Source organism: Ostrinia nubilalis, chromosome Z (assembly GCF_963855985.1).
Source record: "Ostrinia nubilalis chromosome Z, ilOstNubi1.1, whole genome shotgun sequence".
Taxonomy (NCBI): Eukaryota; Metazoa; Arthropoda; class Insecta; order Lepidoptera; family Crambidae; genus Ostrinia; species Ostrinia nubilalis.
In genome coordinates this window covers 9,668,241-9,684,347 of record NC_087119.1, presented here as the reverse complement: position 1 = coordinate 9,684,347, position 16,107 = coordinate 9,668,241, and the positions used below count along the sequence as shown (strand labels likewise).

At 38.1% G+C, this 16,107-nt stretch overlaps 1 protein-coding gene across 1 annotated transcript; it reads left to right on the top strand.

Annotated features, from left to right (window-relative positions):
* The first annotated feature begins 1,575 nt into the window (after positions 1 to 1,575).
* Positions 1,576 to 15,178, top strand: LOC135086843 (V-type proton ATPase 116 kDa subunit a 1-like). Its single transcript, XM_063981651.1, has 13 exons — positions 1,576 to 1,741; positions 2,273 to 2,453; positions 2,670 to 2,846; positions 3,119 to 3,331; positions 3,702 to 3,852; positions 4,573 to 4,734; positions 5,114 to 5,322; positions 8,545 to 8,654; positions 8,841 to 8,965; positions 9,950 to 10,185; positions 12,816 to 13,026; positions 13,454 to 13,625; positions 14,771 to 15,178. Exons 1-13 carry the CDS (start codon positions 1,608 to 1,610, stop codon positions 14,922 to 14,924), a joined length of 2,235 nt encoding a protein of 744 aa, XP_063837721.1. The 5' UTR covers positions 1,576 to 1,607; the 3' UTR covers positions 14,925 to 15,178.
* The last annotated feature ends 929 nt before the right edge of the window (positions 15,179 to 16,107 follow it).

Here is a 16,107-nt window from a genome sequence, read left to right as displayed (position 1 = left end):
TTGATAATTTTTAATTATCAAAAATTTAAGCTTTCTCCAGTAACACTGATATTATTATACTGTGACTCATCAAAGTCATCATTGTCAAAAATATTGACAAACCGCGAACTGTCACGGGCAAAAAACTGACACGCGTCCGTCCTCCGTAAGCGCCACCGCGCGACTGATTGAGATTGTCCAAGCCGTCATGGACGATTTTTTCCACATTTTTTAACATTGTAACTAAATAAGACGCAATATAAAAATTTCATCCGTTAAAAGCCCTCAAGTTATTTCTGAACTTTAGTTTAGTAAAAGATTTAGAATCTCAAATCGCTTATTTTAAAAATAAAACCATAAATAGAAAACGAATAGAGGTAATTTTGGGAATTTATTCTATCGAGTCAACTTCATCAAATCGTGTTTCCATCCGTTAATAGCCCTAGAAAATATCCTCAACTATGCCCAATAAAAATCTTAGCCTTTAATTTTACTGTTTAGTACCTCAAAAATGAAAAATGAAAACCTCATTTTCGCCATTTTCTCTGCTACCCGGCCTTAAAATATAAATATCAGTAGTCAGTAAGTAAATATTTTAGAGATATATAATGAACTACACTGAAATGTCCCACCAAACTCATTGACAGGCAGGCGCCACCATCGTTCAACTGTATAGTTTCCAACATGACAAAAATCGGAACTAGCGATCCGGTATTGATGGTGGCGCCTCCCTGTCAATGTTACTGATAGGACGGGTCGTTGTAGTTAGACAAAAAGTGACGTAATCAACGCACAGTTGTTTTATTTTCAGTCAATTTGAAAGTGATTGTCTTGCATTGTGCGACGCACACAGGCTATCAATTTTTGTGAAAATGAAATGGGTTTGCCAGTCTTAGTTTCGTTTAGTTCGTTTCAGCCAAATGACGTTCACTACAATAGTTTATTACAACATGATTTTTAAAAAGATTTCCCTTTCAAGTCCTTACATTATTTAATTGGGCAGGCACGAAAAGGGCACTACGTGTTCGAATAGACCCTACCCCTCAGGCGACTCGCTTCAGTCTCGCTAGATTGTGGTAGTGCATTTACCTCCACAGTAAGCGGATTGCCAAGTGAAAATTTCGTGAGCGTTGTCACCAAGCCGCCTAAGCATGACCGTTCTTTGCAATTCATTGAACTTTTGTCAGGCTTGCTATAAAAGTATCTTAAATCCATGAGACAGGCCGCCTACGACCAGCAGTTCCATGGTTGCCTACCTGGAGATTCGCCCACATTGACTAATTGGAGACAGATATTCGGGTTCAAAGACATTTATTTATAAAATAAATGTTTTTTAACTTTGTCTGCGTCTACGCTGCTATTTATAATAAATCAAAATTAATTAACCATAATATAAGAAGTATTATTTTTCCAATACCAAAAAATTAAGATATTACATAGTTCATAGTATTCACTTATGAAAATCATTTCAAAACCAATCTCGAATTTCAAAAATAGGCAATTATGTACTGGAAATACTATTGTTCAACGGTTTTTCCAAACGTTTTTAGCTGGGTCCCTTTTGATATCCCATTTGACTTTAATTTGTACAGAACATACTAGAAAAATGGGAGGACGACATCGTGGAAATGTCGACTAACCACGTCAACCTGCTGAAGAATTACGTGGAACTAACCGAGATGTATTACGTGCTTGACCAAATCGGACCTCTGTTGGGGGACACGGAATTTAGACGGGAATCTTTGTTAAACAAAGATAAAAGGTAAATTAGTACACTCTCTGACAATTTATGGACTAAGCATTCTGAATTATTTGAATGATAACAGCTGTCTGCTAATAAGTTCCACAGAAAAGCAACGACAATGCTAAAAAGTCTTGACTTACTCGACTTAACCATGAAAGCAAGATGCCCTCGATTACGACCCGACCTTGTTGTTTGGTCGTAAAAATATAAGTTGAATTTGAATTTGAATTTGAATTAACCCACAGCAGATGCTGATAGCGAAGCCAAATTATCGACTCTTGTTCTGCATATTCACTAAAAGAGATGTTCGTTCGTTCGTTTCAGCCAAATGACAGCCACTGCTGGACAAAGGCCTCCCCCAAGGCTTTCCAAAATGAACGGTCCTGCGCTGCCCGCATCCAGGTTCTTCCCGCGACCTTTACCAGATCGTCGGTCTACCTAGAAGGAGGCCTGCCAACGCTACGTCTTCCAGCCCGTGGTCACCACTTGAGAACTTTTACTTTAACACTCGAGAAAAGAGATGATACTTTTCTTATTCTATCCTCACAGCAGCAGCAAATCTCCACGTTTAGTTGAACAAGGCCAGTTGGGAGCCCAGCTGGTCATCTTCACGGGAGTGGTCAGACGCAGCAGAAGCTTCCCCTTCGAGATGATGCTGTGGAGGATCTCTCGTGGCAACATCTACTACCGACAGGCCAGCCATGATAAACTGATTCAAGACCCGAAAACTGTAAGTCATCAAAACTTAACTTGACTTTCAGTCCATTCCCAAATGGACTACCGAGTTCTAAGTGAAAATGGAGAGTCAATGAAGACTGCGCATTGGATGTTAGTATTTTTTGTGTGACTGTCGAGTTAGGCTCTTAACATATTTATCGAGGTGCTACGCCACATAGTTTTTGTGATAATATAGTAACATACCCCGACCCAGCATTTACCTTTTTAGAACCAAGAAATACGAAAGGTGGCGTTTCTTGCAATTTGCCAAGGGGAAGAACTGAATAACCGCATGCAGAAGGTATGCAGCGGGTTTGGTGTGAACGTCTACCCATGTCCGAAGACCTTCGATGAGAGAATGGAAATGATCGCCAAGATCGGTTACCGGATCCTCGATTTAGAACAGGTCATATCAGTTTTGCTAATGTTTTTAAGTAAATAAAAAGTACTTACGTTTGTAGAATTTTGTCATGCATAAAAGAGATGCTTAAGACACATAAGATATAGAGCAGTTTTTTCTTGCTTCCAAAAATCATGGAATCTTTAAGCTAACAAGTTAGAGGTTAATGACTAAAAATTACACCCCAAAAGGATTTCTCAATTTCCACCTCCCTAAAAACCTGAACAAATCCTTATTTTTTTATCTTATTCCATACTCATTTTAAATAAATCTTGTAGGTGATAAAAAAGACGCACTACCATAGATGCAAAGCGTTACGAGTGATAGCTCGGCAGTGGCACACGTGGATGATCCAAGTGAAGAAAGCCAAGGCCATATACCACAATCTAAATCTCTTCAACCTGGACATAACGAAGAACTGCCTGATCGGTCAGTGCTGGGTCCCCGATACAGATTTGCGACTCGTACAAGATAGTTTGGAGATTACATCGGTAAGTTTTTCCGTAAAAATTATTAACTTTTAACTTACTGTAACAGCCTAACCTCACTACGAGTTTAATACCTATTTCAAAGTAAATCACTTTAAGTGAATTTATGCTCTACATATCCTAGTTTTTGCTAGCGATAGGCCCATACCTATAGCCTATCTCTGAAAACACAGTTCACAGCATTTTTGTTGCAAAATATTATACTTTTCACAACCACATTAGTTATCTTTATGTGTAATCGACTATACATAAAGAACGCCCGTTTTTAATAATATATTTAAAAAATCGGCTGTTCTCTCTTGCTGTTTCAGATGAGGCAATGATTTTGTTTATGCAGGTTCTTATAACTATCAACCCCATTCCATCATTTCAGCAATCAGTCGGTACTACCGTGCCATCGTTTATGTCAAAAACGGAAACTAACGCAAAGCCTCCGACGTATCATCGCACCAATAAATTTACGTACGGATTTCAAAATCTTATCAACGCATATGGCGAGTCCACTTACAGAGAGCTTAATCCAGGTAAGACTACTTTACGTGTTGAAGGTTAGCCGATTTTAGGAGGTATCAAATATTTAACATTGGTGGTGATAGTTAATTCATGTCAGGTTACATCAAGAACTAAATTAAGTTAGTTTGGCTTAGCTCCTTGCTTGAGAGAGATAATACCGTCGGGTTTTAGTGGGGATCTTCTGGCAGGGAGAGTCCCACATATAACCCACTCACCATCCCCATCAGCTAGTGAGTAGGTATGTGCAAAGCATTTCCCGACGGAAAATGTCGCATGGCTGACGCAGTTTCTCTTTGTATGGTACACAAACTATGGAAAACTGCGTCAGCTATGCGAGTTAAGCTGAACTAACTTAGCCTGGCCTTTGGTCTGACTCTGCAAGTTCTACAACTCTCTTAAGAGCTGGCCAAAGGCTACCAGGGTCGCCGTCGTAACTTAAAAATATGACTACGCAGCTACGGTATCTCGTCCGTCTGACCTTTTCCGGACATAACGAAAGCTAAAGCTGAAGATGCCTTATACTTCAACATCATCATTATCATTTCAGTCTTAGGACGTCCACTGCTGAACATAAGCCTCCCCCAATGAATTCCATGATTGTCGTTTGGTAGCGGCCTCCATTCAGCGCCTTACTGCTACCTTTATGATGTTGTCCACCAACAAGGTGGACGCCCCACGCTGTTTTTCAGTACGCTTTTACTTATTTTATAATTCACAGAACTATTTTACAGGGCTATACACGCTGATTACTTTTCCATTTCTCTTTGCACTGATGTTCGCTGACATCGGCCATGGGTTGATCATGTTAATGTTTGGCATATGGATGGTGGTGGATGAAAAGAAATTGATGGCGCAGAGATCTACCAACGAAATCTGGAAAATATTTTTTGGGGGTAAGTGATCCAGAACAGCATTTACTATTAGTCATTTGATTATCAATAAGTGTTTAGAATGATTACGTTGATCAAAGAGAACATCATGGAATTAGACATATTGAAATTCATAATAAGCATCAGAAACTACAGGTGTAGCGTTTAACATAGCCCGTGTATGCGGTAGTAGAGCGGTACAGAGGTGTTTTTGATACGTCAAAACGTCATCGAACTTGTGTGCCGTGGACAGCTCTGTTACGTCACGTCACCCCTTTTGTACCGCTCCATACCGCAGGAACTGACTCAGTTATACATATACCATGACTGTAACAGTAGTTGTACCCACAAAAAGTGTGACAATATAGATCACAATATACGAGTAATGTTCTTTTTATCTCAGGCCGTTATGTGATTCTGATGATGGGCATGTTCTCAATCTACGCTGGCTTCATCTACAACGACTGTTTCTCCAAACCTTTCAACATGATGGGCTCTTACTGGTTGAACCACTACACCAGAACTGAACTTGCAGACTTTGAGCAGCTCGACCTGAATCCTAGCTTGGACACACGTAAAGTGTACTGGTTTGGAATAGACCCAGTATGGGCGGTAAGTTACCGATTTAAAATCTTCAAATCACTTTTCATACAACATGATTTACGAGTAGGTACTTGAAAGACAAGAACGATCGCCAGGATGCATATCCACGACCTTAAATGGTCAAAACTAATAATTTCATTTGGATACCTAACGTATTAGATTTTTGAAATCAATAGGATACCTCTTTAATTTTTCACATTGATAAAGTCGTGCTCGTTTTAAATCGGCAATTAGGGCAAGAAACTACGCTCTTATTAATATTAGAAAACCACTTTAATTACTCGAAAAATTATTTAACTTTGATTTACTAATGCTAAAAATAAGGTAAAGTATAAGAAAGAGTTGCTCACAGAACCGTCGACCTGATTAAGGTTGTAGAAAGCCATCGATGCAGACCACCATGGACTATTCTCGCGGAAACTACACGACAAAGGCTCGGCACTGGACATTTATAGCACAAAACCTTTTTACTCAGAATTAAGTGAAATCCTTTAATGCTTTTAAAAACATGATTATTTTTAGCAAGATTAACAACAATAGTGTATCATGGCAAGGGTATAAAGGGTTAATGGTGCGCTCACCACAATGCATGCCCTAGTGATAGCTTTTAAGTCATTTACGTCGCAAATTATGTTATGAGTAACTCACCTACAGTAAATAGAAACCTCCTCTTTCAATCATAATCTTCAACGATCATTTACAAAAACAAAATAATAATCGTACGCTATGTAATATTAATTTATTAGAAATAAAGTATGATCATATCCAATCAGTCAATAAATTATTCTTTATTACCAGCGTTACAGTAATTCTTAGCTATATACTAAAAACCGCTTTTCAGCCCATTCGTGAAGCATGCACTATCTTATTTACGAGGGGCGGCTGAAAAGTTTTGAGCCTAGGGTATTAAAAATGCCGATAGAAAAGTATAAAAAATATATTTTTCTATTTAATCTCCCTCTACTACAACGGACTTCTTACATTTGTGTAAAAGAGCTTTTAACCCATTGAAAAAACATTCGCAATCTTTGCCTTCGAAATGAGCCTTTAACGCTGCCTTAATTTCTTTGTCACTCAAAAATCTTCGTTCCTGGAGGACTTTTTTCCAATTTGAGAATTAGACAAAATAGCTAGGGATTCGGACTAAACTGTGTGGTGGGTGATTAATTTCTTGAAATCCAGTTTTACCCGGGGCAAGTCATGCAACATGCGCGGTGTGCACGGGCGAATTGTCTTGCAATAAAAGATTTCCTTTCGCCAGTTTGCCTCTTAATATTTCAACAACCACTTGACGTACTCTTATCAGCAGTACAGCATAATAATCCCCGTTTATTGTAGTTTTTTTTAAGTAGGTAGTCAATGAATAAAATTCCTCCACAATCCCAAATATAGTGGCTATGAGCTTGGGTATCGATTGCTCCACTTGAATTTCCGCGGCGGCGTTTTCCCTTTTGAATCCATTGCATTGACTCTTATTTTGACTCTAGATCGTACTGCCGGATCTATTATTTATCAGTCGTGACAATGTGAGAAAAAAAATTGTTAGGATTATGACCAAAGATGTCCTAAAACTCCTGCGAAGTTGTGACTCGACGCTGGTTGTCGAGCGGCGTGAGCATTATTGGCACCCATCGCGCGTACCCCTATTTCATGTGTAAATGAGTATGAAAAATATCGCCAATATGCTCCTTGCTAATGCCTATAGCTTCAGCTATCTGTCACAGCTTAATTCGCTGATCTCTTAAGCAAGATTCTTTAAATTTTCATTATTTTATTCGTTAATGGCGAAATCTGGCCGCCCTGACTTGCGGTCATCTTTAAGCGACTTCCTGCCATGCTTGAACTATCGGATCCAATCTTTCATGGTGGCAAATGAAGGCCCAGACTCCCCATAAACTGTAGACATCTCTTCAAATGTTACCGTCAGCTTTTTGTTCCTCTTTTTGAGGAATTTTATGACAACTGTGTACTTCAATTTCGTACATTGCGCGGATGACTGAGACATGATGTTGTTTACGGATTAATTACTAAAAGCGTAATGACGCTAATGAAATGAAACTTTGTACATATACTAAGGAGGTTATTGGCAAATTAATTCAATCAAAATAAAGTCAATAATAACACTTGAACATACTTAGGCTCAAAACTTTTCAGCCGCCCCTCGTACGTAACTAGCGGCCGCCCGCGCCCGCGACATCCCACGCGTGGATCCCGTTTTACCCCCTTAGGAGTGGAGTTTCGTAAAATCCTTTCTTAGCGGATGCCTACGTCATAACATCTATCTGCATGCCAAATTTCAGCCCGATCCGTCCAGTGGTTTGGGCTGTGCGTTGATAGATCACTATGTCACTCAGTCAGTCAGTCACCTTTGAGTTATATTTTAGATTATCACTGTAGAGACGTATCGCAGTCTAGTTCATAATCATGCCTGGTTGGCCTCTAAGTCTAGTAGTTCCATAGACACACGCTTGTTGGCATTAAGGGTCTATTTAGTATTGCCAGTCAAGGAGGTAATGTGCCGTCCTAATTAAGATCGTATTAACTTTGATCCATTGACTGCCCAGTCATCTAGTCAATTACATGCGTGCACGCCCTTTGTTTAACGTTACACGTGATTGCTCGCAATGAGTGACCAACGTAATGAATTAATTAGCGCTTCTCGCACTGCGTGAATGAACTAGCTAGGTCTAAAAATTTAAATATATCAAAAATTTCTAGGTTGAAAAACCCTTATATTCCTAAATCACATTCACACTATAAATCATACAGCTTAAAAAGGGATAAAAAGATAATTTTATAAAAAGAAAATGAAAACGTGGAACGTTAATAAAACTGTAAGCGTACAGTAAATTATTGTACTTAATTTGTAAAATTTTGAAACAAGAGGCTGAAAATTTTAACTTAGTTTCAGCACTGAAATCGTATAAAATCCTAAGGCCCGGTTTCCACCAAGGCTGAGTGGAGCGGAGCAAAGCGGAAAAGTGTTTTGAATAATCAATCAGGTTTCATTATTATTTCCACTTCTCTCATCCGCTCCGCACAGCTCCGCTCCGCACCGCCTTCTGCCGCTGTCAAATTCTATAGAAACATTCGTCCGCCCGACATTTCTTCACTCTGCTGCGCTCTGCTCCGCTTTGCTACGCTCTGCTCAGCTCTCTTCGGCTGGAAACCGGGCCAAATGTCACTTTTCCTTTTTTAACAATTTCATGAAGTAATTTGTATGACTTTTAGCTATCAGCAAATCACATCATGGTAACAAATTCCATCAAGATGAAGCTCTCCATCATAGTCGGTGTCGTGCACATGATATTTGGGATTGTTTTGAGTTTGTTTGATCACATGTAAGTTTTGTTGCAAAACTTATTTTGTTTGTTAACTTTCGAGAAGTACCTATTTCCTAAAATAATAAAAATTTTTTGAAGCAAACAATAAAGTATCAAAATCATTCACTCACTTAGATTTTTGGCCTCAGTCCTATGGAAAACCTTAAAAAAATTTTTTCGTACTCTCTCATTGATTTTTTTCAGGTACTTCAAACGCTACTATGCAATTGTCTTGGAATTCATACCACAAATATTATTTTTGACGTGCATTTTCTTCTGGTTGGTTTTTATGATTTTCTTCAAATGGTTCACTTACGGCGCTAAAGAAAGTAAGTATTACCTTACGTTCATAAAGATTTCATGATTTAGTAAAAAAATTTTTTCGATGAGAGGAGACAACTATGTCAGGTTCGCTAATGTAGTTCGCTATTTGGTTCTAAGGCCGCATACACACTCGCGTTGGTCAGCCGAAGGCGATATTTCAGCATCTAATAACATCTTTAAACCTGAATGTTGATGACTGGTTGGATTGGTTGGTACTAACTAGGTAGCGTTAACCACCCCAGACCTTCAACGCTAATGTAGTTCTAGTGTTATCTGTCCTCTTTAATTGCAATAACCGTGGTCAATTCTCAGATGCATATTGTATGTTTTAAAACGTCAAACTAAAAACCCTATAGAATGATATAACTTTATTTAAGCCAAGGTAACTAGCGCTTAGTTACTTTAACTGTGTGCCCTTGGCCTAAACAACTCCTGATCCGACCGCGTAATTTGATTTGACACAGTAAAACTTCATCGTACGTTCTTCGGGAACTAAGTATCGGAGTCACTTTTTAAAGTGGCACTTAGGAGTTTGCATGCTCAAGGAGTTCTGTAAATATTGACGCTAAGTGCTAGGAAACCAGACCCTTATCTTTCTTGTCTGTTTGTTGACCAGACCAATTTATTTTTATTATGTTTGCAGTGTAGTCAATTTGGGGTTAAGCGTAATTATAGGTGGGTGAATTTTTAAAAAATCTCACAATTAAGTACACAGTTATTTTATAGACTGAATTTGTCATCGAGTGTCAGAACTCGGTGATCTATTGTATTTTTAAGAACTCCTCTTTTTGTATACTAAAATATCGTGGAAATTAATTTGTACCAACTTCATTTTGATTTAATATACCTAAGCCCAACATCTAGAAACTATGTAGGTAGGTATATGACGAGATGAGTTCAAAATTATGAGAGAATAACTCGCCAGTTGTTATCGAGTTATCTTGTATTGCAGTTGAAGTGTTAATAATTTACAATGATTATCATTACAGCAAACATAGTAAAGACTCCAGGATGCGCTCCCCAGATCTTAATTCTCTTCATCGACATGGTTCTGCTAAGCAAGACCAAACCGCTGGAAGAGGACTGTGAGGCTTACATGTTTGAGATCCAGCGGGAGTTCCAGCTGGGTTTGGTAGCAGCTGCAGGTCTGTGCGTCCCGGTACTGCTATTCGGTACCCCATTGTACCTTGTCCGCCAGAACAAAAAGAGAAGGGATGCAGCTCTGGTAAGCATGCTGAATACACAGCGAGTAAAGGCTGATCAAAATGTATTTAAATAATCAAGCTCTTGTTTATAGACCCAATATACTGAACTGACCTATCCGTGACATTGACAGCGGGGCGCCACCGTCAACCGGATCGCTGCTGGTTCTGATTTTTTTCATGTTGGAATTATTTTTTTATCTATCTATACAGGGTGTTAGGTAAATGGGTATATGAGCCGACACTAGCCCATGTTAATATGGTCATATAAATGGTATGGTGAAGTCAGAAATTTGATATCATGATTTTATTTTTTTTAATTTTCATACAAAATAAATTTTATAAAATTCGATTTGTATGAAAATTTAAATAATTAAAATGAATATTGTTTTTCTGTGACAGACAAAATTCCACGCGGGCGAAGCTGCGGGCGGAAAGCTAGTTAAAAATAATATTAATATTGCCACACGGTATTGTTATACAAATAAAGATAATTTTGATTTTGAAAGTTTTAGAAGAAGCTAAGTTTGTTTTGTTTTGACCAAAATTCACGCAGATGAAGCTTAATTATATTTTTAATTTTTAATAGACCTACTTCAAATAATATTTATTTCTTAGCTTGAAAAATTAATAGTCCAGTCATTATAGTAAGTTCACCTCGGAATTCGAGATACCCAGCTGTAAGTCTGTAAATACTTGTATATTGACACCCTAAAAGTAGTCTCAAAACCTACATATGGTAGGGTGTAAGCAACTATTAAATTTCAAGGTCAACGGTCACAAAAATCGGTTTTTTGCGCTTTTTTTAGAAATATCTCATTTCCTGTGGGTTTTTTGCTATTTGTATTTATTATCAATATTGTAGAATACTAAATTCTCTACAAATTTTGTTTAAAAACTTTTTTTATACGGTGAACCGTTTTCGAGATAGAGGGCGGAGAGCGCGCGGTCACTGCATCACTTCAGGTCTACTTAAGCGGTTTAGATTTTTCATACAAAAGGATTTTCCCGCTAATTCCTGTGGGAATTTCGGGAATTCCTTGTTGTAACTAAGCTTTGAGTTTACTAAGGTACCTACATGCCAAATTTCAAGCGTCTAACTTCCGTTAAGCGTTTAGATTTTTCATACAAAAGGATTTTCCCGCTAATTCCTGTTACCGTGGGAATTCCTAAGTATACTATAACCTGCCCAGGTGTATGAAGAATAATTGTACCAAGTTTCGTTAAAATCCGTCGAGTAGTTTTTGTTTCTGTAAGAAACATACAGACGGACAGAATTCTATACATGAAATATATTTTCAAAATAACTATCAGGGGGTGATTAGTGATCGATACTGATGCCAAAAATGCAATCAGTAAAATTTTTGTCTGTCTGTCTGTCCGTCTGTATGTTCCTTATAGAAACAAAAACTACTCGACGGATTTTAACGAAACTTGGTACAATTATTCTTCATACACCTGGGCAGGTTATAGTTTACTTAGGAATTCCCACGGGAACAGGAATTAGCGGGAAAATCCTTTTGTATGAAAAATCTAAACGCTTAACGGAAGTTTTAGACGCTTGAAATTTGGCATGTAGGTACCTTAGTAAACTTAAAGCTTATTTACAACAAGTAATTACCGAAATTCCCACGGGAATTAGCGGGAAAATCCTTTTGTATGAAAAACCTAAACCGCTTAAGTTGACCTGAAGTGATGCAGTGACCGCGCGCTCTCCGCCCTCTATCTCGAAAACGGTTCACCGTATAAAAAAATTTTTTAAACAAAATTTGTAGAGAATTTAGTATTCTACAATATTGATAATAAATACAAATAGCAAAAAACCCATAGGAAATGAGATATTTCCAAAAAAAGCGCAAAAAACCGATTTTTGTGACCTTTGACCTTAAAATTTAATAGTTGCTTACACCCTACCATATGTAGGTTTTGAGACAACTTTTAGGGTGTCAATATACAAGTATTTACAGACTTACAGCTGGGTATCTCTAATTCCGAGATTCTTACCTAATTTAAGCTTAAATGACTGGACTATAAGCCATAAATGTAAAAAGTAATCAGCGTTCGAGAGAAAATTGAAATCAAAGGGAAACTATTTTTATATTCTATTTTCAAGTCTAAGCGGCTTGCAAATGTCAAATCAAAGCAATCGTACTTGTAAATGCAAGGCTGAATAAAATTATATTGCTATTCTTTGTATTGATGAAACCTTGTAATGTCGTATCATTTCATTTTCCCTAGCTGTGGGCAGCATCAAACGGCTTTTGGAGCATTTTAAACTCCATAAATACTTACTTATTGATAGATTTGTAATAAATTGTAATTTTCCTTTGCCTACGTGATTTCTAGAAAATTCTACCTACACACTCGGTCTACCTTAAAATTAAAAGAACAGTAATGAGCTATGACTGATTTCTAAAACACACATTACACACTCATACTAGTAAACTTGCCAAAATAATATGTCGTCGTATTAAAAACAAAATTGGCACCCACGCTCGAAAATTTCAGCTTTCAATTTCGTTAAAAAGACAGCTTTGCTTCCGCAATTTCTTGGCCGATAGGTTATTAAGTGTCACGATAAAGCACGTTTCCTTTTATAAAATGTCTTCGTAATTATTTTTTGTTTTGTATGAATACGAATGTTTTGTTTCAGAATAAAATAAGCAATTTTCGGCGATATCAGCAGAGAAGGGAATCCGATAAGAAGGCGGAGGAAAAAATTCTGGCTGACATAGAGAGGTACAGCCAGCCATTTGGAGAGCTGATGATACACCAAGGAGTCAGCACCATCGAATTCGTTTTGAGCACCATATCTCATACTGCTTCGTATCTTCGTTTGTGGGCACTATCCCTAGCTCATGCAGGTAAAACAAAGTACAGGTATTTTGTCGACGCACATTTGGTTTTTTACCCCCTACGGGGAAGTTCTTGGCCGGAATCTTACCTAAAGACTATAGATGGAAGCAAGCATTCGAAATCCTCAACTGTATAGAAATGGCTTGGAAACGGGCTACCTTAGATTACTCTGCTCTTGTTTTGCCTTCTGTACCGTAGAAGTAACCAAGTATTGATATAATAATATGTCAAACAAAGAAACACATAATGGAAATCGCAGCGTAGGACGTTCACCCACAAGGTGGACCGACAACCTGACAAAGGTAGCGGATAGAAGGCGCTGGCTGCAGGCCGCCACTAACCGGCCATTGTGGAAATCATTGGGGGAGTTCAGCAGTGGACGTCTTATGGCTGAAATGATGATGATGATGAAACAAAGACTATTGTATGTTTCAGAGCTGTCAGATATCCTGTGGAACATGGTCTTACAAGCCGGCCGCGACTACGAGAACACTATAAAGTGTGTGCTGCTGCCGATCAAGTTCGCCTGCTGGGCCTTCTTCACGGTCACCATCCTCGTCGTGATGGAGGGGCTGTCGGCCTTCTTGCACACTCTGCGGCTGCATTGGTGAGCTGGTTTTGTCTTTGGGCGAGACAGTGCTCTCGGTCGAGTACTCGGTGTGTATGAACATTACGCCGAGTGCTCGGCCGAGCGCTCGAGTATGTGACTCGCTCACCCAACTGTCTCGACCGAGTAAACATTTTACTGTCTCGCCCATTTACTCGGTACGTGTGATTAAGGCATAATACTCAAATTCAAATTATTTATTAGTATGTAGACCCTTTTCAGGCTTGTAATATAGCTTTCAACACCACAACTTTTGAACAACAAAGCGGCTGGTGCTGAGAAGAAGTGCCGAAAGAAAATCGAAAGAAGTTTTCATCTGCGAATTCTAATAAATACGCAAAAGTTTGTTACAAAAACTACTGGATAGTTTTTGACGAAACCTTAAAATGTTTTGAAATCAGATTACTGAAAGGGTAAAGGTTAGGAACGACTAGTGAAGCTAATGAACCTATTGTGCTTGGCACCAAGACATTGATAATGTCGATAGCACCAAACGCCTTAGAGTGCCTGGAGGCAGCGTCAGCGAATATCTCTAGCTTCGTCGGCGAAGTGCGTCAGATGTCAGTTGTCAGTAGCCATCAGCGTCATAATTGCATGACATCGATACAAAGGCATGTCAAACACAATACTATCTGTTGCATCGGCATTAGGCGGATTCTGGAATTGCGATGGTCTGAAACTGATAGCTTTGTAATGGTTTCCAATTAAGACAATGATTGAATATAATATTAGGTTTGCAGGAAGCTATCAAAGCTGCTACATTGTGTACGAATGTCTTTTACAAACATTATTTTAGTATGCTTTATCATTTGTCGTTAAGAACTAAACAGTATTTTCTCTGTCTAAGACGAATATCGCAGCAGGTCTTCCGAACGACTGAACAGATTTTGAAAAGATTTTACCGTACGTCTAGCGCATAACTCAGTGCTTGAGATATGGGAGCGGTACAGGAGGGTAATTTCATGGCGATCAAACGTCAGTTAGACTTCAGATGCCATGCCACATGCCCTGTCACGTTATAATATGTCAATATCAATCCCCTCCCATACCTCAACAACTCAACCTTTAAGTTCCAGTTAACTTTTGGGCCAAACTGAAAATCATGGGCTATTTTGTCTGATTTTTTCACTTTTTTTTGTTTCCAGGGTTGAATTTATGAGCAAGTTCTACCTGGGTCGGGGATGGATGTTCCACCCCTTCAGCTTCAAGACCATCTGCGCAGAGGGCGATGACAAGGCCGACAACATCTGCAAGAAGAAGGCGAAGGCCGAAGACACGGTGGAGTCTCACAAAGTGTAGATGGATATAGGTACATAGATCGTGTCATCCACGAAGACGCGCCCCACCATTCTTCCGCTAATGTTTGAATGTTATCGGCACACGCTAAATTATCCATGAGTGCACACGCACACTACAAATATGACGCTCGAATTGCTCGGATCAAACTACCCGCATCCCGCGCTTCCCTCGACAAAAAATTGGTGGGGCTCGTCTTCGTGGATGAAACGATCTATACCTACCCGTATTTGTTTTCATATTATTTATTTATTAGCTTTAATAATTTATATTTGAATTAAATCTTATTTATTAAAATTTTGTTTCATTTGTATAGATTTTTTAAAATTATTTATATCCTATCATATAAGTATTTCAACACCAATTACTTCAGCTTCAAACTAAGTAATTTTTGTTGTCGATGGCACATACAAATACAAATACAAATACAAATCTATTTATTCAAAAGTAAGTACATGCATATAAAAACAAGCAACAAATGTTTAAGTACAGACATTAATGTATCTTACAAAATATTATGATTCTAAAAACATTGAGCTTTGCTTCCTAAGTTAGGGCAGAGCCCTGTATTTTAGGATAAGCAAGCGCTCTTCCCATAGCGAAAATTCGCAAAAAGATACATTTTATAGCTAACTAGGTAAATGTAATTTTTGACACTGGTAGGTATCTCGAAACAAAACGTGTTATAACAAGTTTAACAAAATTAAAATCTATTCACATTACAATGCATTATAAAGCATATTTCCCTTGAGTGTAATGATAAAGGGCATTTGTAATCAGGACTATAAATTACAGAAGTAGAAGAAAATAGTAATGATTTGACTTAAAGTTAATAAGAAGTATTGACTATTCAATCACAGTCCATAACTCTTCAGTCTCATCGTATGTTTTCTGTTGTAGCCACGCCTTAAGAACTGTGCTACATTCATACCTACTCAATGGATAAATTTTAAGATGTCTATTTATTTTATTATACAAAAATGGTCCAATGGAAGAAAAAAATTTTTTACTAAATTTTGTTTTTGAAATTACTCTAGATTCGATAACAATGTCTTTACGACGCTTGGTTTTTATCCTCTCTGGCTCAAAATTCAATAACTGATGTTGTCTTTTAATAGTACAAAGAATAAACAGCTGACGAACTGTAAGTACTTGACAATCTTTATATAAAAATGTCGTGTAATAG

Bases quoted from the DNA above. Each gene is read 5' to 3' on its own strand.
- LOC135086843 (XM_063981651.1), top strand. From the start codon at position 1,608: ATGTCGACTAACCACGTCAACCTGCTGAAGAATTACGTGGAACTAACC. The intron at 2,454-2,669 runs GTAAGTCATCAA...TTACCTTTTTAG, and splicing joins TGATTCAAGACCCGAAAACT to AACCAAGAAATACGAAAGGT. The intron at 13,626-14,770 runs GTGAGCTGGTTT...TTTTGTTTCCAG, and splicing joins CACACTCTGCGGCTGCATTG to GGTTGAATTTATGAGCAAGT.